The sequence below is a fragment of the Theropithecus gelada genome, chromosome 3, assembly GCF_003255815.1.
Source record: "Theropithecus gelada isolate Dixy chromosome 3, Tgel_1.0, whole genome shotgun sequence".
NCBI lineage: Eukaryota > Metazoa > Chordata > Mammalia > Primates > Cercopithecidae > Theropithecus > Theropithecus gelada.
Genome location: NC_037670.1, coordinates 182,789,520 through 182,810,921, shown reverse-complemented (window position 1 = coordinate 182,810,921; position 21,402 = coordinate 182,789,520). Strand labels below are relative to the sequence as shown.

Genomic DNA, 21,402 nt, shown 5'->3' with positions numbered 1-21,402 from the left:
TCAGTGGAGACTGCCTTACCTTCCGTCTTGAATCTTTATCTTTTCCGTGATTCCTTACTAAATTCTCAGCATACCTGGAAAGCAAACATAATCAAAATCAAAATTTACTTTTAAATGAGCGCTTTTAAAATATAAAACATTTTCCATATCAGTGAAAGTTCTTAACAATATTTTGATACGATTAAGAACTACTATAACCAGGGGCAACGACTTGCACTTGTAATCCCAGCTATTTGGGAGCCTGGGGCAGGAGGATCGCTTAAGGCCAGGAGTTCGGGACCAGCCTGGGCAACAGAGTAGACCCCATCTCTACAAAAATAAAAAATTAGCCTGGCATGGTGGCACATGCCTTAGTCTCAGCTACTTGGGAGGCTGAGGCAGGAGGATTGCTTGAGCCCAGGAGTTTGAAGCTGCAGTGAGCCATGATTGTGCCACTGCACTCCAGCCTGGGTGACAGAGCAAGACCCTTTCTCAAAAAATAATTAAAAAAAAAAAACTGTTGCAGGTTAGCAAAGCATGTTTTATTAGAGCAATAAATGTTAAAGTCTTCCTAGCATTCTTACTCTTTTAGCGATAATTCAAGACAGAAAATATCTTCCAGAGAAGAAATTACGTGTTTTAACAAACTTGTGTGTGAGTGCAAATCTACATTCTTTAGGAGTTCTTGGCCGGGTGCGGGGCTCACGTCTGTAATCCCAGCACTTTGGGAGGCCGAGGTGGGCAGACTGCCTGAGGTCAAGAGCTCGGGACCAGTCTGGCAAACACAGTGAAACTCCATCTCTACTAAAAATACAAAAAAATTAGCCAGTCATGGTGGCATGTGCCTGTAATCCCAGCTACTTGGGAGGCTGAGGCAGGGGAATTGCTTGAACCAGGGAGGTGCAGGTTACAGTTAGCCAAGATCATGCCGCTGCACTCCAGCCTAGGCAACAGAGCAAGACTCCGTCTCAAAAAACAGAGTTCTAGAAATTTTCTATAATTTTATTGGTCTGTCTGAAATACTATTTTATATTAAATATAAAATAAAATACATAATATGTAATACAAACATAAAATAAAAGATATTTCTAAAAGAAAGATTTATCTTGAAATATGTTTTACTTTTAAATCACATTTCATGTTAGTTAGGACCTAAAATAAAGATGTGCAAAATATCAAACTGATTCTCAATTTTTAAACTTTCATTCATACCAATATACCATGTGGTTTAACAAAAGTACTGAATTGAGCAAAAGAGTCTTCTTGTGCCTTCTAGTGGACATGCAGAGTATAAAACCCAGGAACGGACACCCGAGGTTTAAGTGTTAGCTTTGCCCAAACTTGTAAAATTTTGGGTAAGACATTTAACCTGGGTTTTCTAATCTTTGAAAAAGGATTACAAAATCTGATTGTCAGAAAGAACAAATTAAAGTATAGGGCTTATATATGAGAGTTTAGGCCAGGCGCAGTGGCTCACGCCTGTCATCCCAGACTTTGGGAGGCCAAGGTGGGTGGCTCACTTGAGGCCAGGAGTTCGATACCAGCCTAGCCAACATGGCAAAACCCCATCTCTACCAAAAATACAAAAATTAGCTGGGCGTGGTGGTGTGTGCCTGTAGTTCCAGTTACTCGGGAGGCTGAGGCAGAACAGCTTGAACCTGGGAGGCGGAGGTTACAGTGAGCCAAGATTGCACCACTGCACTCCAGCCTTGGTGACAAAGTGAGACTCTGTCTCAAAAAAAAAAAAAAAAAAGAGTTTATACAGAAACTCCAATTAATCTATAATCTTCGCAAAACCCACACGACACAGGAATTATCATCACTGCTTTAGCGAAAGGCCACCCAACACTGCAACTAAAAGGTAGACAGGAAATTCCAACCAAGGCCGACCCCCACCCCCAGCTCTGGGGGTCTCTGCCAAGGCATCAGGGTGGAATGTTCCCTCCTGGGTGTTCACAAGCAACAAACAATGGGCAGAGGGGGACTTGCTGGCATGTACTGTTTTTAGTGGCTGTGAACCAGAATGGTTTGCTCAGGTCTGTAAAGGGGCGAAACCGCCCACCTGTGGATCTTTAACTTCAGGCAGGGGAGGACGCCCTCTTGCACATGAAGAGGCTCCCAAGTGAATTATTCTCACCAAAGTCAGTACCAATTTTCTAATTTTGCATGAGCAAATGTTAAAAAGGACAAAAACAGATCCTGAGGCAATAAATAGAAACAATAATATTAAAATGGAAAAAATAAAAATAAATATAATTAATTTAAAAGGCAAAATAAAAAACTAATAATTTCATAATAAGTTTCCAAGCTCCTCTAGTATTCCTAAAACATACCAACCCATTTGGAGGGGCTAAGGGGTAAAATCTAGAGAAAATGAAGTATAACTGATTCCCACAGACTGGCCACCACTGGAGCCAGTAAGAAAATTCCCTGAAGCATTCCACGAGAGCGGCACATGTCAAGGTCGACCACAGGGCGCGCGATCCTTACTGGCTGCTGGTCGCATCTCTCTTTGAGCTTGCACCTCGATTTCTGTGTTCACCGTTCTAGCAAACAAAAGAATAATCCCATAACCATTTATTAACATATGGGAATGAAGTAAGCATAATTAGTAAACCCCATAAAACAAGAATGGATTGAAAATTTAACAATAGCATCTACACCACAAGTATCTTTTAAATAACTATTTTTGCCAGCTATTTTTAGTAAATTAGATAATTAAATGTAAAGAAAATGGATAAAAGTATATATAAAAGGGTGATTATGCCAGGCGCAGTGGCTCATGCCTGTGATCCCAGCGCTTTGGGAGGCCAAGGTGCGTGGATCACCTGAGGTTGGGAGTTAGAGACCAACCTAACCAACACGGAGAAATCCCGTCTCTACTAAAAATACAAAATTAGCTGGGCGTGGTGGTACACACCTGTAGTCCCAGCTACTCAGGAGGCTGAGGCAGGATAATTACTTGAACCCAGGAGGTGGAGGTTGCAGTAAGCTGAGATCACGCCACTGCACTCCAGCCTGGGCAACAGAGCGAGACATCATCTCAAAAACAAAAACAAAAACTTTACAAAATTAATCAGAAAAAAGTGTTATGTTTAACAGAACAATGTGTTGTGGTCCGTAAAATGAATTGGAATGGGAAAAAAATAAAATCACTAGTGCTGGGTAGGAAAAATTATGATTTACTGACTAGACATAAAAAGGGAAGAGAAAAAAAAGTCATCAAGTTAATGGTAAGAGTCAGACCTGGGTGTGGGCAAGCAGCGCATAGCACTGGGGGGCCCTGGCTGTGGTGATGGCAGCCAGTCAGGCTGCACATGGGGCCAGGAGAAGCATGCTGTGATTATCTCAGCACCTACCACACAGGGAGGCAGGTAACGCTGCTCACCCAGATGGCCTGCAAATGGCAGAGCTGAGAAAAAGCTCAGCACGTTGTCGTCAAAATCCTGTGGCCTCATCACACAGTCCCTCAGGACTAACACTCTGGACAGGAGAGTCCTGGGCTGAAAAAGGTATTTACAAGCGATCACTTGAATCCACTACTTTCAGGAGCAGAAAGGAGATGATCCAATCTTGAAAAGGATAAAAGTATGGCAGGCATGGTGGTTCACATCCTAATCCCATCCGTTCGGCAGGCTGAAGTAGCTTGAGGCCAGGAGTTCAAGATCAGCCTAGGCAACACAGCTAGAACCCATCTCTAAAAAAATTGCTTTTGCCGGGCATGGTGGCTCACGCCTGTAATCCCAGAACTTTGGGAGGCCAAGGTGGGAGGATCACGAGGTCAGGAGATGGAGACCATCCTGGCTAACACAGTGAAACCCCGTCTCTACTAAAAATACAAAAGTAGTGGTGGGCGCCTGTAGTCCCAGCTACTCAGGAGGCTGAGGCAGGAGACTGGCGTGAACCCCGGAGGTGGAGCTTGCAGTGAGCGGAGATCACACCACTGCACTCCAGCCTGGACAACAGAGCGAGACTCCATCTCAAAAAAAAAATTGCTTTTTAAAAGGATAAAGGTGAGGGGATCTGCGCCAAGATGGCCGAATAGGAACAGCTCCAGCCTCCAGCTCCCAGTGTGAGCAACATGGAAGACGGGTGATTTCTGCACTTCCAACTGAGGTACGGGGTTCATCTCACTGGGGCGTGTTGGACAGTGGGTGCAGCCCAACGAGTGAGAGCTGAAGCAGGGCAAGGCATCGCCTCACCCGGGAAGCGCAAGGGGGAAGGGAATTCCCTTTCCTAGTCAAGGGAAACCGAGACACACGACACCTGGAAAATTGGGTCACTCCCACCCTAACACTGCGCTTTACCAAGGGTCTTAGCAAAGGGCACAATAGGAGATTATATCCCGTGCCTGGCTCGGAGGGTCCCACGCCCATGGAGCCTCCCTCATTGCTAGCACAGCAGTCTGAGATCTAACTGCAAGGCAGCAGCGAGGCTAGGGGAGGGGCACCCACCATTGCTGAGGCTTAAGTAAGTAAACAAGGCTGCCAGAAGGCTGGAACTGGGTGGAGCCCACCACAGCTCAAGAAGGCCTGCCTGCCTCTGTAGACTCCACCTCTGGGGACAGGGCATAGCCAAACAAAAGGCAGCAGAAACCTCTGCAGATGTAAATGTCCCTGTCTGACAGCTTTGAAGAGTAGTGGTTTTCCCAGCACGGAGTTTGAGATCTGAGAACGGACAGACTGTCTGCTCAAGTGGGTCCCTGACCCGAGTAGCCTAACTGGGAGACATCCCCCACTAGGGGCAGACTGACACCTCACACCTCACACGGCCAGATACACCTCTGAGACGAAGCTTCCAGAGGAACGATCAGACAGCAAAGCAATATTCACTCTTCTGCAGCCTCCGCTGCTGATACCCAGGCAAACAGGGTCTGGAGTGGACCTCCAGCAAACTCCAACAGACCTGCAGCTGAGGGTCCTGACTGTTAGAAGGAAAAATAACAAACAGAAAGGACATCCACACCAAAACCCTATCTGTATGTCACTATCATCAAAGCCCAAATGTAGATAAAAACCGCAAAGACGGGGAAAAAGCAGTACAGAAAAGCTGGAAATTCTAAAAATCACAGCGCCTCTCCCCCTCCAAAGGAACGCATCTCCTTGACAGCAACAGAACAAAGCTGGAAAGAGAATGACTTTGATGAGTTGAGAGAAGAAGACTCCAGACAACCAAAATTCTCCGAGCTAAAGGAGGAAGTTCAAACCCATCGCAAAGAAACTAAAAACCCTGAAAAAAGATTTGACGAATGGCTACTAGAATAACCAATGCAGACAAGTCCTTAAACGATCTGATAGAGATGAAAACCATGACACGAGGACTACGTGATAAATGCACAAGCTTCCGTAACCGACTTGATCAACTGGAAGAAAGGGTATCAGTGATTGAAGATCAAATGAATGAAACGAAGCGAGAAGAGAAGTTTAGAGAAAAAAGAGTAAAAAGAAATGAATAAGCCCTCCAAGAAATATGGGACTATGTGAAAAGACCAAATCTACGTCTGACCGGTGCACCTGAAAGTGACAGGGAGAATAGAAACAAGTTGGAAAACACTCTGCAGGATATTATCCAGGAGAACTTCCCCAACCTAGCAAGGCAGGCCAACATTCAAATTCAGGAAATACAGAGAACACCACAAAGATACTCCTCGAGAAGAGCAACTCCAAGACACATAATTGTCAGATTCACCAAAGTTGAAATGAAGGAAAAAATGTTAAGGGCAGCCAGAGAGAAAGGTCGGGTTACACACAAAGGGACGCCCATCAGACTAACAGTAGATCTTTTGGCAGAAACTCTCCAAGCCAGGAGTGGGGGCCAATATTCAACATTCTTAAAGAAAAGAATTTTCAACCCAGAATTTCATATCCAGCCAAACTAAGTTTCATAAGTGAAGGAGAAATAAAATCCTTTACAGACAAGTAAATGCTGAGAGATTCTGTCACCACCAGGCCTGCCTTACAAGAGCTCCTGAAGGAAGCACTAAACATGGGAAGGAACAACCAGTACCAGCCACTGCAAAAACATGCCAAAATGTAAAGACCATCGATGCTAGGAAGAAACTGCATCAACTAACGAGCAAAATAACGAGCTAACATCATAATGACAGGATCAAGTTCACACATAACAATATTAACCTTAAATATAAATGGGCTAAATGCTCCAATTAAAAGACACAGACTGGCAAATTGGATAAATAGTAAAGACTCATCAGTGTGCTGTATTCAGGAGACCCATCTCACATGCAGAGACACACACAGGCTCAAAAAAAGGGATGGAGGAAGATGTACCAAGCAAATGGAAAACAAAAAAAGGCAGGGGTTGCAATCCTAGTCTCTGATAAAATAGACTTTAAACCAACAAAAATCAAGAGAGACAAAGAAGGCCATTACATAATGGTAAAGGGATCAATTCAACAAGAAGAGCTTACTATTCTAAATATATATGCACCCAATACAGGAGCACCCAGATTCATAAAGCAAGTCCTTAGAGACTTACAAAGAGACTTAGACTCCCACAAAATAATAATGGGAGACATTAACACCCCACTGTCAACATTAGACAGATCAACAAGACAGTAAGTTAACAAGGATATCCAGGAATTGAACTCAACTCTGCACCAAGCAGACCTAATAAACATCTACAGAACCCTCCACCCCAAAACAACAGAATATACATTCTTCTTAGCACCACATCGCACTTACTCCAAAATTGACCACATAGTTGGAAGTAAAGCGCTCCTTGGCAAATGTAAAAGAACAGAAAATAAAAACAAACTGTCTCTCAGACCACAGTGCAATCAAACTAGAACTCAGGATTAAGAAACTCACTCAATACCACTCAACTACATGGAAACTGAACAACCTGCTCCTGAGTGACTACTGGGTACACAACAAAATGAAGGCAGAAATAAAGATGTTCTTTGAAACCAATGAGAACAAAGATACAACATACCAGAATCTCTGGGACACATTTAAAGCAAGGTGTAGAGGGAAATTTATAGCACTGAATGCCCACAAGAGAAAGCAGGAAAGATCTAAAATTGACACCCTAACATTACAATTAAAAGAACTAGAGAAGCAAGAGGAAACACATTCAAAAGCTACCAGAAGGCAAGAAATAACTAAGATCAGAGCAGAACTAAAGGAGATAGAGACACAAAAAACTCTTTAAAATATCAGTGAATCCAGGAGCTGGTTTTTTGAAAAGATCAACAAAATGGATAGACCGCTAGCAAGACTAATAAAGAAGAAAGAGAGAAGAACCAAATAGATGCAATAAAAAATGATAAAGGGGATATCACCACCGACCCCACAGAAATGCAAACTATCATCAGAGAATACTATCAACGCCTCTACGCAAATAAACTAGAAAACCTAGAAGAAATGGATAAATTCCTGGACACTTACACTCTCCCAAGACTAAACCAGGAAGACCTGAGTAGACCAATAACAGGCTCTGAAATTGAGGCAATAATTAATAGCCTACCAACCAAAGAAAGTCCAGGACCAGACGGATTCACAGACGAATTCTACCAGAGGTACAAGGAGGAGCTGGTACCATTCCTTCTGAAATTATTCCAACCAATAGAAAAAGAAAGAATCCTCCCTAACTCATTTTATGAGGCCAACATCATTCTGATACCAAAGCCTGGCAGAGACACAACAAAAAAAGAGAATTTTAGACCAATATTGCTGATGAACATCAATGCAAAAATCCTCAATAAAATACTGACAAACCGAATCCAGCAGCACATCAAAAAGCTTATCCACCATGATCAAGTGGGCTTCATCCCTGGGATGCAAGGCTGGTTCAACATATGCAAATCAACAAACTTAATCCAGCATATAAATAGAACCAAAGACAAAAATCACATGATTATCTCAACAGATGCAGAAAAGGCCTTTGACAAAATTCAACAGCCCTTCATGCTAAAAACTCTCAATAAATTCGGTAATGATGGAACATATCTCAAAATAATAAGAGCTATTTATGACAAACCCACAGCCAATATCATACTGAATGGGCAAAAACTGGAAGCATTCCCCTTGAAAACTGGCACAAGACAGGGATGCCCTGTCTCACTACTCCTATTCAATATAGTGTTGGAAGTTCTGGCCAGGGCAATCAGGCAAGAGAAAAAAAATAAAGGGTATTCAATTAGGAAAAGAGGTAGTCAAATTGTCCCTGTTTGCAGATGACATGATTGTATATTTAGAAAACCCCATCGTCTCAGCCCAAAATCTCCTTAAGCTGATTAGCAACTTCAGCAAAGTCTCAGGATACAAAATCAATGTGCAAAAATCACTAGCATTCTTATACACCAATTACAGACAAACAGAGAGCCAAATCATGAGTGAAATCCCATTCCCAATTGCTTCAAAGAGAATAAAACACCTAGGAATCCAACTTACAAGGGATGTGAAGGACCTCTTCAAGGAACACTACAAACCACTGCTCAATGAAATAAAAGAGGACACAAACAAATGGAAGAACATTCCATGCTCATGGATAGGAAGAATCAATATCGTGAAAATGGCCATACTGACCAAGGTAATTTATAGATTCAATGCCATCCCCATTAAGCTACCAATGAGTTTCTTCACAGAATTGGAAAAAACTACTTTAAAGTTCATATGGAACCAAAAAAGAGCCCGCATTGCCAAGACAGTCCTAAGCCAAAAGAACAAAGCTGGAGGCATCATGCTACCTGACTTCAAACTACACTACAAAGCTACAGTAACCTAAACAGCATGGTACTAGTACCAAAACAGAGACATAGACCAATGGAACAGAACAGAGGCCTCAGAAATAATACCACACATTCATAACCATCTGATCTTTGACAAACCTGACAAAACAAGAAATGGGGAAAGGATTCCCTATTTAATAAATGGTGCTGGGAAAACTGGCCATCCATAAGTAGAAAGCTGAAACTGGATCCCTTCCTTACACATTATACAAAAATTAATTCAAGATGGATTAGAGACTTAAATGTTAGACCTAAAACCATAAAAACCCAGAAGAAAACTGAGGCAATACCATTCAGGACACAGGCATGGGCAAGGACTTCATGTCTAAAACACCAAAAGCAATGGCAACAAAAGCCAAAATTGACAAATGGGATCTAATTAAACTAAAGAGCTTCTGCACAGAAAAAGAAACTACCATCAGATTGAACAGGCAACCTACAGAATGGGAGAAAATTTCTGCAATCTACCCATCTGACAAAGGGCTAATATCCAGAATCTACAAAGAACTCAAACAAATTTACAAGAAAAAAACAAACAACCCCATCAAAAACTGGGCAAATGATATGAACAGACACTTCTCAAAAGAAGACATTTATGCAGCCAACAGACACATGAAAAAATGCTCATCATCACTAGCCATCAGAGAAATGCAAATCAAAACCACAATGAGGTACCACTGCACACCAGCTAGAATGGCAATCATTAAAAAGTCAGGAAACAACAGGTGCTGGAGAGGCTATGGAGAAATAGAAACACTTTTACACTGTTGGTGGGACTGTAAAGTAGTTCAACCATTGTGCAAGACAGTGTGGCGATTCCTCAAGGATCGAGAACTAGAAATACCATTTGACCCAGCCATCCCATTACTGGGTATATACCCAAAGGATTATAAATCATGCTGCTATAAAGACACATGCACACGTATGTTTACTGCAGCACTATTCACAATAGCAAAGACTTGGAACCAAACCAAATGTCCATCAATGACAGACTGGATTAAGAAAATGTAGCACATATACACCATGGAATACTATGCAGCCATAAAAAAGGATGAGTTCGTGTCCTTTGTAGGGACATGGATGCAGCTGGAAACCATTCTCAGCAAACTATCACAAGAACAGAAAATCAAACACCACATGTTCTCACTCATAGGTGGGAATTGAACAATGAGAACACTTGGACACAGGAAGGGGAACATCACATACTGGGGCCTGTTGTGGGGTGGGGGGCTGGGGGAGGGAGAGCATTAGGAGATATACCTAATGTAAATGACGAGTTAATGGGTGCAGCACACCAACATGGCACATGTATACATATGTAACAAACCTGCACGTTGTGCACATGTATCCTAGAACTTTAAAGTATAATAAAAAAGAAAAAAATTTTTAAAATAAAAATAAATAAAAGGATAAAGGTGTGGCAGATAGGATAATGAGGCCACTGTATTCTTCTATTAAAGAAGTCACTGGTCAGGAAGCTTAGAAGAACATTTTGTATATTTATTGTACTTACTCATACCCTTTGTATCTCTAATTGATAACTGGAGAAAGCTTACAATAAAAGTTACATAATTCTAATTAAAATCATGGATCAAAAATCATATAGAGGCTGGGCACCGTGGCTCACGCCTGTAATCCCAGCACTTTGGTAGGCCAAAGAAGGCGGATCACCTGAGGTCAGGAGTTTGAGGCCAGCCTAGCCAACATGGCGAAACTCTACTAAAAATACAAAAAAAAAAAAATAGCCAGGCGCACGCCTGTAATCCCAGCTACTAGGGAGGCTAAGGCAGGAGAATCACTTGAACCCGGGAGGTGGAGGCTGCAGTGAGCCAAGATCACACCGCTGCACTCCGGCCTGGGCAATACAGTGAGACTCAGTCTCAAAAAAAAAAAAAAAAAGAAAGAAAGAAAGAAAAAATATCATATAGAGAAAGTGAGAGACAATCACAGAGAACATCTATCCCTAGGAACAGTCCCAGTTACAATTACTAACAGTGCCCCTTGCATTTTATGGTAACCACAGGATAATTACATCAAGCAGCAGGTTCACAGAGTACTCAGCTGAAGAACATCTGAGTTGATACTAATTTTGAGTATCAAAAGCTGCAAAAGTTTTGAATTTCTAAAAGTCAACGCAAAGGAAAATTTTAATTATACAATGCTCGATCACCGTTCCTGAAGTTATATCATGTATCTGTTCATTTTTTCCTCTTTTTTTTTTTTTTTTTTTTGAGATGAAGGCTCACTCTGTCTCTCAGTCTGGGGTGCAGTGGCACGATCTCAGCAAACTGTAACCTCTTCCTCCCAGGTTCAAGCAATTTTCCTGCCTCAGCTTCCCGAGTAGCTGAGATTACAGGCACACGCCACAACACCTGGCTAATTTTTGCAGTTTTTTTTTTTTTTTTTTTTTTTTTTTAACTAGAGACAGGGTTTTGCTATGTTGGCCAGGCTGGTCTCGAACTCCTGACCTCAAGTGATCCACCTGTCTTGGTCTCCCAAAGTGCTGGGATTACAGGTGTGAGCCACCATGCCTGGCCTCTCTTTTCTTTTAAGACAAGGTCTTACTCTACTACCCAGGTTGGACTGCAGTGATACGATCACAGCTCACTGCAGCCTTGACCTCCTCCACTCAAGTGATCCTCTCACCTCAGCCTCTGTAGTAGCTGGGACTACAGGCGTGTGCCACCATGCCTGGCTGATTTTTTATTTTTATTTTGGTAGAGATGGGGGGGTCTCACTCTATTTCTCAGGGTGGTCTTGAACTCCTGGGCTCAAGAGATCCTCCCACCTGCTGAGTAGTAGGACTCCAGGTGTAAGCCACCACACCTGTCTGAGATTTGATTTCTTTTTTTTTTTTGGTAACTCTTTATCCTATGGCTTCTCCAACACAACATAAGCACCATAAGAACAGTAATTTTTGTTTTGTTCACAGCTGTATCCTCAGCACCTAGAACCGTGCCCAGCACACAAGCCACTCAGATAGGAACAACTTGTCTTAAAAAGAAAACGTCAGTCATCTGAATAATCTTTCTTCTGGGACTAATTTGAAGGCAGTGGTTTTACAAAGGTACAGGATAATGTTCTTCATAGACCATTTTTCTCATCCACCTTTAATAAAAGCCAAATCTATGTCCAGAAAGGCATTTCTGGGTGGAACTAAGCACATGTAACCTAAGTCACTTCCAGTAATTAAACATGATTTAGGGAATGGAGAATAGCCAAATTCAATAAAAGGTGAGTGGTGAAGTCTAAGTTGTGGGTACGTGAGTGTTCACTGGAAAATTATGTCGACTTTGCTGTATGTTTAAAAATGTTCATAATACAACATTGAGAGAAAATGATGAAGTTTTGATCTAAGGAAAGAGACTTAAAAACAAAAAAAATGGTCAGGCGCGGTGGCTCACACCTGTAATCCCAGCACTTTGGGAGGCCGAGGCGGGCGGATCACGAGGTCAGGAGATCGAGACCATCCTGGCTAACACAGTGAAACTCTGTCTCTACTAAAAATACAAAAAATTAGCTGGACATGGTGGCAGGCGCCTGTAGTCCCAGCTACTCAGGAGGCTGAGGCAGGAGAATGGCGTGAACCCAGAAGGCAGAACTTGCCATGAGCTGAGATCGCACCACTGCACTCCAGCCTGGGCGACAGAGCGAGACTCCATCTCAAAATAAATAAATAAATAAATATAAATAAATAAATAAATAAAAACCAAAAAAAATTAATATCTGTCCTCAAGGAGCTGCTTCTCATCTAACCTTCAGTGTGGCTGATGAGGGAGTCCACGGGCTTTCCACATCGCAGATGTGGGTAGCAGAACCGGCACTGCTTCAAACCTGCTAAGAAACATGGCCAACGCCCTGATACACACGGAGGGCGTGGGCTGCGGGAGACAGTGGGGTCTCAGTGAGGAAAGGCCCTCAGGGCAAAGGCAAGGGAGGTTAAAGGACTCAGACCCCACACAGGACAGCGCAAGAGTGGCTGAGATGGCCGGGAGCCAGATGGCTTCTGCTCATAACACGACTGCTTCTTGTCCTAAGGGCTCCCAGTTCTAACCCACCGGCTTTTGCGTTTTACAGCAAACACTGCAGTGGCCACCAGCTCTACATGCATTTCCTCAGCTGTGTCAATTCAGGTTGGGAGATCCAGGTCCTGCGCTTCTGCTGAGGCCTCCAGTCTCATCCCTGAAGGCGTGACTCTCCCCTAGCCTCAGGTACCATCTGACCCTTGCAAAGATTTCGCTTCCATCTTAAAGGAAGCATCACCAAGAAACAAGTAAATAAAATCATATTAGCTTCAGATTCTGTAAAAACAGAGCAGCAAAAAGCACTCTGAGAACAAAAGGTGCTAAAACACCTCTAGGAAAATCCTAAGTACAGGGATGAAACCACAGACCTGGGAGGGAAATTAGATCCTCTGCAATCAATGCTTTTACATTTTTGTTCTGCCTTGTTTTGCTTTTTTTGCAAACTTATACCAATTCTGGTTGAAACGTTTGCTAATTATTTACTTAATTTCCACTTTAAAACCTACCAGCTTCCTTTTCAATGTTAAATTTCAAATTTTTTTTGTTTTTTTTTTTTTGAGAGACAGAGTCTCACTCCATCACCCAGGCTGCAGTGCAGTGGTGCGATCTCAGCTCACTGCAACCTATGTCTCCTGGGTTCCAGCGATTCTCCTTCCTGAGTTCCAGTGATTCTTCTGCCTCAGCCTCCAGAGTAGCTGACATTACAGGCACATGCCACCATGCCCTGCTAATTTTTTTATTTTTAGTAGAGACGGGGTTTCACCATGTTGGTCAGGCTGGTCTCGAACTCCTGACCTCAGGTGATCCGCACCTTTGCCTCCCAAAGTGCTGGGATTACAGGCATTAGCCACTGCACCCAGCCAGATTTCAAAATTTTATGATAGATTTCCAAATATCTGTTAAAAGTACATTCACAATATAATCAAAATATGTGACATCACATTTCTTAGGAGATCAGTAATCTGTCTGTACTAACCGCATAATCAAGACCTGAGTCGCATTTCTCCTAAATTACTACTACCAGGCCACAAATCTCAACTTTGTCTGGCGACACGACCCGGTAAACCTCCTCTGAGAGCGCTGACCTCGTGGCAGCTGTGAAGGCAACGAAGCATCGGAAGGGGTACCTTGGATTCTCTTTTCTTGTGCTCGTCTTTTGCTGATCTCTCTTTTCTATCCACACTGGTTCGGTGCCTCTCATCATCAAAATGAAGGACTTCTTTGTGTCGCTTTTCTTTATGTCTTTCTTCCCCTTCTTTTTCAGAGAATGAATTACTTTTCTCTCTGGAATATTTTTCTCTTTTTTCCCTTGTGCTGCTTTTTTCTCGGTGTTTCTTGTCTCGATCTGGGTCTCTGGGCTTCCTGTGTCTCCTGTCACCTTCTTCTTTATAAAGCCAGTACTTGAGAGGGTTGTCCTTGCTGTCCCTGTACTGCAGCTGTAAAACACAACAAGCTGAGAAACACAGGAGCACGTCAAACAGGAGCGCAGCCGGCCTCCCTCTCCGTGGGTTCCACAACAACAGATCCAACCAACCACAGATCAAACACATTCGAAGAAAATCATGTCTATACTAAACATATACAGACTTTTTCCTTGTCATTACACCCTAAACAATAACAACTATTTACATCTCCTTTATATTGCACTAGGGATTTTAAGTAATCTAGAGATGATTTAAAGCATCCAGGAGGATGTGTGTAGGTTATATGCAGACACTACACCATTTTATACGGGGGACTTGAGTATTCATGGATTTTGGTATCTGAGGGGGTCTTGGAGCCCTTCCCCCATGGATACCAAAGGACAACTGTGCTGTCTTTATAAATGTTATAACAAAAGGAGGAAAACTTATAGAACTACCACTGCCCCCTTCACTCCTCAATTCCACTGTCAGATACATTCCTGAAAACTTAATCTGTTACCCTTCTGTAAGGAAAAACCCTATTCATGTCATGGTCCACGGTCAGACACTGCTGCCACCCCAACGTCACACAGTAAACTCTCTGCACCCCAGCCACCTCGCTCCCACAGAGAAAGCAATGCCTCTCCCCATGGCGCCCGGCACTCACAGCCGGCCCTCCCGGCCTCTCCCCATGGCGCCCTCCCAGCCTCTCCCCATGGCGCCCTCCCGGTCTCTCCCCATGGCACCCTCCCGGCCTCTCCCCATGGCGCCCTCCCGGCCTCTCCACATGGCGCTCGGCACTCACAGTCGGCCCTCCTGGCCTCCACAGCCTCATCCCTCATGCTTGTGGCCCTCAGCCTAAACTCCGCCAGCCCTGGGGTCCCTCCTGCGCAAGCTCTGACTTCTCTGAGAGATGCCCTCTCCGGTGAGTACGACAGCACAAGGCTGCCACATCTCTCACATGGACACATCATATCACTCTTTCTCTCCTAATTAGTCCCACGCAGACAGAGTCTTGAAAATGGGACCAGCGTTCAGTCATCTCTGCAATGAAAACACTGCAGATGCTCAGGGCACCAGCGGTCATCTCCATCCCAAGCTGCAGAGCAGGTCACCACGACGGAATACTGCTGGCTTAGACTCTTAGTTCTGGGAGCCCTGACATCGCGTTCAACAGACCCCAGATTGTGCCCGTCCCTGTCCCTTCCCATGGAGTTTCTTCTGCTCATCCCCCACCAGGGACCACTGGACTCCAGGTCTGTGGCACCCTCCGCATCTCTCAGTTCCCTGGGGGGTCTCCTGTGGACCCAACAGTCTCCTCACTCAGCTCCTTCCTCAATTCTCCCCAACTCCCATGCACCCGACTCATCTTTGCCAGGGCGACCTTCCTACGGAAAACTTGCTAATGCCCTCCCTGACCAAACACCTCAAAGTTAGAGAACCATTCACACCATTCATCAAAATAAACTCTGTGTAATTAAAGATTTAAGTCGTCTTTTTTTTATTTTTTGAGATGGAGTTTCACTCTTGTTGCCCAGGCTGGAGTGCAATGGCGCAATCTCAGCTCGCCACTACCTCTGCCTCCCGGGTTCAAGCGATTCTCCTGCCTCAGCCTCCCAAGTAACTGGGACTACAGGCACACACCACCACACCCTGCTAATTGTTTGTATTTTTAGTAGAGACGGGGTTTTACTGTGTTAGCCAGGATGGTCTCAATCTCCTGACCTCGTGATCCACCTGCCTCAGCCTCCCAAAGTGCTGGGATTACAGGCTTGAGCCACCATGCCTGGCCAAATTTAAATCCTTTTTTTTAAAAAAAGTTAAAGACCCAGAAAAAAACACAGGTGACAACTCATGTAACTTTGCTGTGGAGAGCGCGTTCCATCAACAACAGACCTGCTAACAGCACAGACCTGGTAACAGCACAGACCTGGCTACTTCATGATTTTAAACTTACTTACAAAAATAAAAATCCCCCAGGTCCAATTCAACACCAGCCAAAAACAGCAACGTAAATGACTGGCAGAGAGTTAACCTTTAAAGTTCTCTTACAAACCAGTCAGATGCACCAGTGAAAAATCAGCCAACAGCAGGTGCAGTGGCACACGCCTGTGATCCCAGCACTGTGGGAGGCCGAGGTGGGAGGATCACTTGAGACCAGGAGTTCCAGGAGTTCAAGACCAGCCTGGACAACACAGTGAGACCCAGTCTCTACAAAAAATTTAAAAATGGGCTTGGTGGTGCACACCTGTAGTCCCAGCTACTCGGGAGGCTAAGGTGGGAAGACTGCTTGAACCCAGGAATTCCTGGCTGCAGTGAGCTATGATCACACCACTGCACTCCAACCTGGGTGACAGAGCAAGACCCTATCTCTAAAAAATAAAAATAAAATAAAAAAGAGAAAAAGAATAAGCAAAAGTACACAAGTGGTAAATAACAAAAGACAGTAAACCTGCTTTTAAAAATGCCCAGAAATGCCATTTTCTTCTGAATCAAAACAGCAAAACTTTTAAATGAAGATAATGCCCAGCTCCTGCTTAGGACAGGAGGAATTATGCTCTGATGATATAAATAATTACAACTTTTATGTAAAGCAAATGGGGTAAGTTTACATTTACTTCTAGCAAGTTCATTTCCAGAAATTAATCATAAGGAAATAATTATGAACAAACCAAAAAGCATACCATCTGGATGTCTTTATAATTTAAAGAGAAAACACAAACACACAGAAACAACCTAAGTGTCCAAAACCGCAGGTGCCTCGAGAGCACCAACACATCCACACCGCGAAATACCAAGCCACGCACGCACTGAAACACGGAGAGAGACAGGATCACTCAGGAAAAGGCTCAAAATGTGTTCCGTTTAAACAATTTATGAAACAGTAAAAATCTAACTAAAGAAAACAGTGTTACACATACACAAATATATAGACCTGGAAAAATACATACCTAAATGCTATCAACACTTACCTGTGGCGTAGGATTAGACAGTTTTTATTTTCTTATTACTTATTTGTATCTTCTAAATTTTTTTTTTTTTTTTTTTGAGACGGAGTCTCGCTCTGTCGCCCAGGCTGGAGTGCGGTGGCACAATCTCGGCTCATTACAAGCTCCGCCTCCCGGGTTCACGCCATTCTCCTGCCTCAGCCTCCCAAGTAGCTGGGACTACAGGCGCCCGCTACCACGCCCGGCTAATTTTTTGTATTTTTAGTAGAGACGGGGTTTCACCGTGTTAGCCAGGATAGTCTCGATCTCCTGACCTCGTGATCCACCCACCTCGGCCTCCCAAAGTGCTGGGATTACAGGCTTGAGCCACCGCGCCCGGCCATTTTTTTTGTATTTTTAGTAGAGATGGGGTTTCACTGTGTTAGCCAGAATGATCTCAATCTCTTGACCTTGTGATCTGCCTGCCTCGGCCTCCCAAAGTGCTGGGATTACAGGCGTGAGCCACTGCACCTGGCCTATATCTTCTAAATTTTCTAAAATAATCACAAATTACCTTTGGAATCAGAAAAACACATTCGACCATGGGGAGAAAGAAACTGACTACACACAGTGCTGAAGGCCTTTTCCAGGCCTGAAATCCTGGCTTAGGACATTTTCTAAAAATGCTTCTAACAATAACGTTTAAAATATCCTTTACTCGGCAACATTTGGAAAACCTTTCCCCAGGCCTTGCTTCGTATACCTTTCTTTCTCGGTATCTTCTTTCTCTATCTTCATCTCCTCTTTCAGAGTCTTCATCTTTCTCTTCACTTCTTACTTTACTTACTACAAGAAGTAAAACATATTTTTAATACTCCCAAATGTTAGCACATCAAAAAGTTCTTTTAACATCTTGCTATGGACGGTATTGCACATTTTATGCTTATTAATATGTATTTAAAAATATTCTTCAACTAAAACACATGTCTCCAATTCAAGAATGAAGAGTTCTAGTATCAAATTTAAAATGAAGAAGGAGATGAACATGGCAATCTAAGTTTGGATCTGCGCCCCCACCCAAATCTCACGCTGAAATGCAGTCCCCAGTGCTGAAGGTGAGACCTGGTGGGAGGTGACTGGATCATGGGGGTGAATTTCCCCCGGTGTTGTTCTTGTGATACTGAGTGAGTTCTCACAAGATCTGGTTGTTTAAAAGTACGTGGCACCTCCCCACTCTCTCCCTTCCTCCTGCTCCGGCCCTGTAAGACATGACCGCTTCCCTTCACCTTCCCCTAGGATTGTAAGTCTCCTGTGGCCTCCACAGCCACGCTTCCTGTACGCCCGCACAACTGTGAGCCAGTTAAACCTCTTTTCTCTATAAATTCCCCAGCCTCGGGTGTTTCTTTACGGCAGTGTGAGGACAGTATGAGGACAGTGTGAGGATACTGTGAGGACAGTATGAGGACAGACTCGTCCCCTAAGTTAAACCTCTTTTCTCTATAAATTCCCCAGCCTCGGGTGTTTCTTTACGGCAGTGTGAGGACAGTATGAGGACAGTGTGAGGACAGTGTGAGGACAGTGTGAGGACAGTGTGAGGACAGTGTGAGGACAGACTCGTCACTAAGGAACAGAGAGACTTCTTGCCTCGCTCAGCTTGCTGCTGAAGCAACCAGGCAAATGTCCGAGTAACCCTTGGAAATTCAAGAGGGCACCAGACCAAACTCATACAGCCTTCAGGGTTTCTGCGCGTCACGCAGAAGCAGAGCTTAGTCTGAACAGGAGAACGAGCCCAGTCAGCCAAACACTTTAGCCAAATGTGAGCTCCAGGGAAACGCCTGCCCTCCTGGATGCACTGAGGACCCAGAGCAGCCCCCGTACCTCCTGGCACCCCCACTGCTGAGGGGACCAAGGAAGTCAGAAGCCCCTGAATAAACAAGGAAGCTAGGTGCAGCAGATCCCCCAGGGCACCAGGCTACAGCATCCATCCTGGGCTGGGGTGGCTGAAGCACCAAGGCCCAGCATGACCTGCAAGAGAGACGGGGGGCAAACAGAGCCAGGCAGGTACCGATGACACCAAAGCATCATCCAACAAGGAAAGCTGGACTTTCACTTCTGAATCTGCACACAAAAAAGGCATCAGATGTAAAATTCAGAGAGTGAACACTTTAAAAGATCAGGGCAAAGTTAAACTTTCAAAGACCACTGAGACAAAGTGCATTCACTCAAAAAGCATTTACCAGGCTGGGCGCTGTGGCTCATGCCTGTAATCCAAGCACTCTGGGAGGCCGAGGCAGGCGGATCACGAGGTCAGGAGTTCAAGAACAGCCTGGCCAACATGATGAAACCCCATCTCTACTGAAAATACAAAAATCAGCCGGGCGTGGTGGTGTGCGCCTGTAATCCCAGCTACTCGGGAGGGTGAGGAATAAAACTGCTTGAACCCAGGAGACAGAGGATGCAGTGAGCCGAGACTGCAACACTGTACTCCAGCCTGGGCGACAGAGCGAGACTCCTTCTCAGAAAAAAAAAAAAAAAAAAAAGGCATTTACCAAGCACTGAGCATTCCTCTAGGAGTCTGGGCTACAGAGGGAGAGCCCCGTTCCAGGTAGATTTTCAAGGCGGAAACCCCAGGACTCTCCGAGAGACTGGAAGAGAAAGCGGGGCATCAGGATACGTCCCAGGCCTTGATCTCAGGACACGAGGATGCAGGTGCTATCGACTGGGATGGGCAAGCCCGCAGCACAGCCAGTGTGGAGGGGCTACCGGAAGCTCCGTGTGGGGTACACTGCGTTTGTGTTATCTATTAGACATCAAAACACAGGGGATACACAAGCCTGGAATTCAGGGACAATGCCCAGCTAGGGGTAAAAACTTGGAAATGAGGACAGAGACAAACAGTATTTAAAACCATGAGACTAGATCCAGCCAGCAAGGGCAAGGGGTTGCTGGAGAAGAGGGCTGGGGACCCAGTCCTGGATAAAGGCCACGCTGCACAGATGGGCGGTGCGGAAAGAAAGGAGATGAGAAGAGACGTACAGAGGAAAGAACTTGAGAGAGTCTAGTCTACAATCAGTTTTCAAAGTCTTTCCAGTACAATTCCTTTCAACACCACATTGAAAAAACGAGCAGGTAGCCAAAAAAAGGGTGATGTGAGAACAAAAGATGTTATCACAAATAAATACCAAAAATGTCAAAAACAATCATTTTGAAAAGAACATTAAATAGTAGGACAGCTACTGTTAAAATTAATTAGGCTCTGTCTGAAGTGCAGTGGCACAATCTCGGCTCACTGTAATCTCCACCTCCCTGGTTCAAGCAATTCCCCTGCCTCAGCCTCCTGAGTAGCTGGGATTACAGGCGCATGCTACCACGCCTGGCTAAATTTTTTGCATTTTTAGTAGAGACGGGATTTCACCATGTTGGCCAGACTGGTTTCGAACTCCTGACCTCAGGTGATCCACCCACCTTGGCCTCCCAAAGTGTGGGATTACAGGTGTGTTGTGAGCCACTACGTCTGGCTAGCTAAATGGTTTTTTGAGTTTTCGTTTTTTCTTTTGAGACAGGGTCTCACTCTGTTGCCCGGGCTGCAGTGCAGTGACACAATCATAGCTTACTGCAGCCTCAACCTCCTGGGCTCAAGGAATCCTCCCACCTCAGCCTACCAAATAGCTAGAACTACAGGCAAGCACCACCATACACAGCTAATTTTTTTATTTTTTGTAGTGATGGAGTCTCCCTATGTTGCCCAAGCTGGTCTCAAAATCCTGGGCTAGAGCAATCCTCCCACCTCAGCCTCCCAAAGTGCTGCGATTACAGGTATGACCCACCACACCTGGCCTGAATGAGTTCTTAAAATACCAAAAGGCAACAATGATAAAAAGTACACACACATACCCCCCACAAGAGAGAGAATATCTAACTTCAAAGATAAAACATTTGTGAAAACTATGAGAGAAAACAAAAACAATGAATGAACATTTCAAAAGAGGAAAATGTCCCAAACAGCAAGAACTTTTAAAAGAAATAAAAAATAAATAAATAAATAAATAAATAAATAAATAAAAGAAATAGAGCCAGCTGGACACAGTGGCTGTTGTCTGTAATGCCAATGCTTTGGGAGGCTGTGGTGGGAGGATCACTTGAGCCCAGGAAGCTGAGGCTGCCGTGAGCTGTGATGGCACCACTGCACTCCAGCCTGGGGGCAGAGCAAGACCTTGTCCAGAAAAAAAAAAGGAAAGGGGAAGGAGGGAAGGAGGGAGAGAGGGAGAGAGGGAGAGAGGGAGGGGAGGAGGGGAGGGAGGGTAGGAAGGGGGGGTGGG

The 21,402-nt window shown here is 44.3% G+C and overlaps 1 protein-coding gene across 3 annotated transcripts in view; it reads right to left on the bottom strand.

The window, feature by feature from the left end:
- Positions 1 to 21,402, bottom strand: part of WDR60 (WD repeat domain 60) — a 99,627-nt gene that overhangs the window by 61,956 nt on the left and 16,269 nt on the right. For 2 of the 3 annotated variants that reach the window (XM_025381016.1, XM_025381018.1), the window contains exons 4-7: positions 17,847 to 17,929; positions 13,881 to 14,189; positions 2,470 to 2,525; positions 20 to 74 (exon numbers count right to left, since the gene is read on the bottom strand). In XM_025381016.1, coding sequence (XP_025236801.1) covers positions 20 to 74; positions 2,470 to 2,525; positions 13,881 to 14,189; positions 17,847 to 17,929 — 503 coding nt within the window. The remainder of the gene's footprint in view (positions 1 to 19; positions 75 to 2,469; positions 2,526 to 13,880; positions 14,190 to 17,846; positions 17,930 to 21,402) is intronic. The other variant, XM_025381017.1, reaches the window with a different exon arrangement.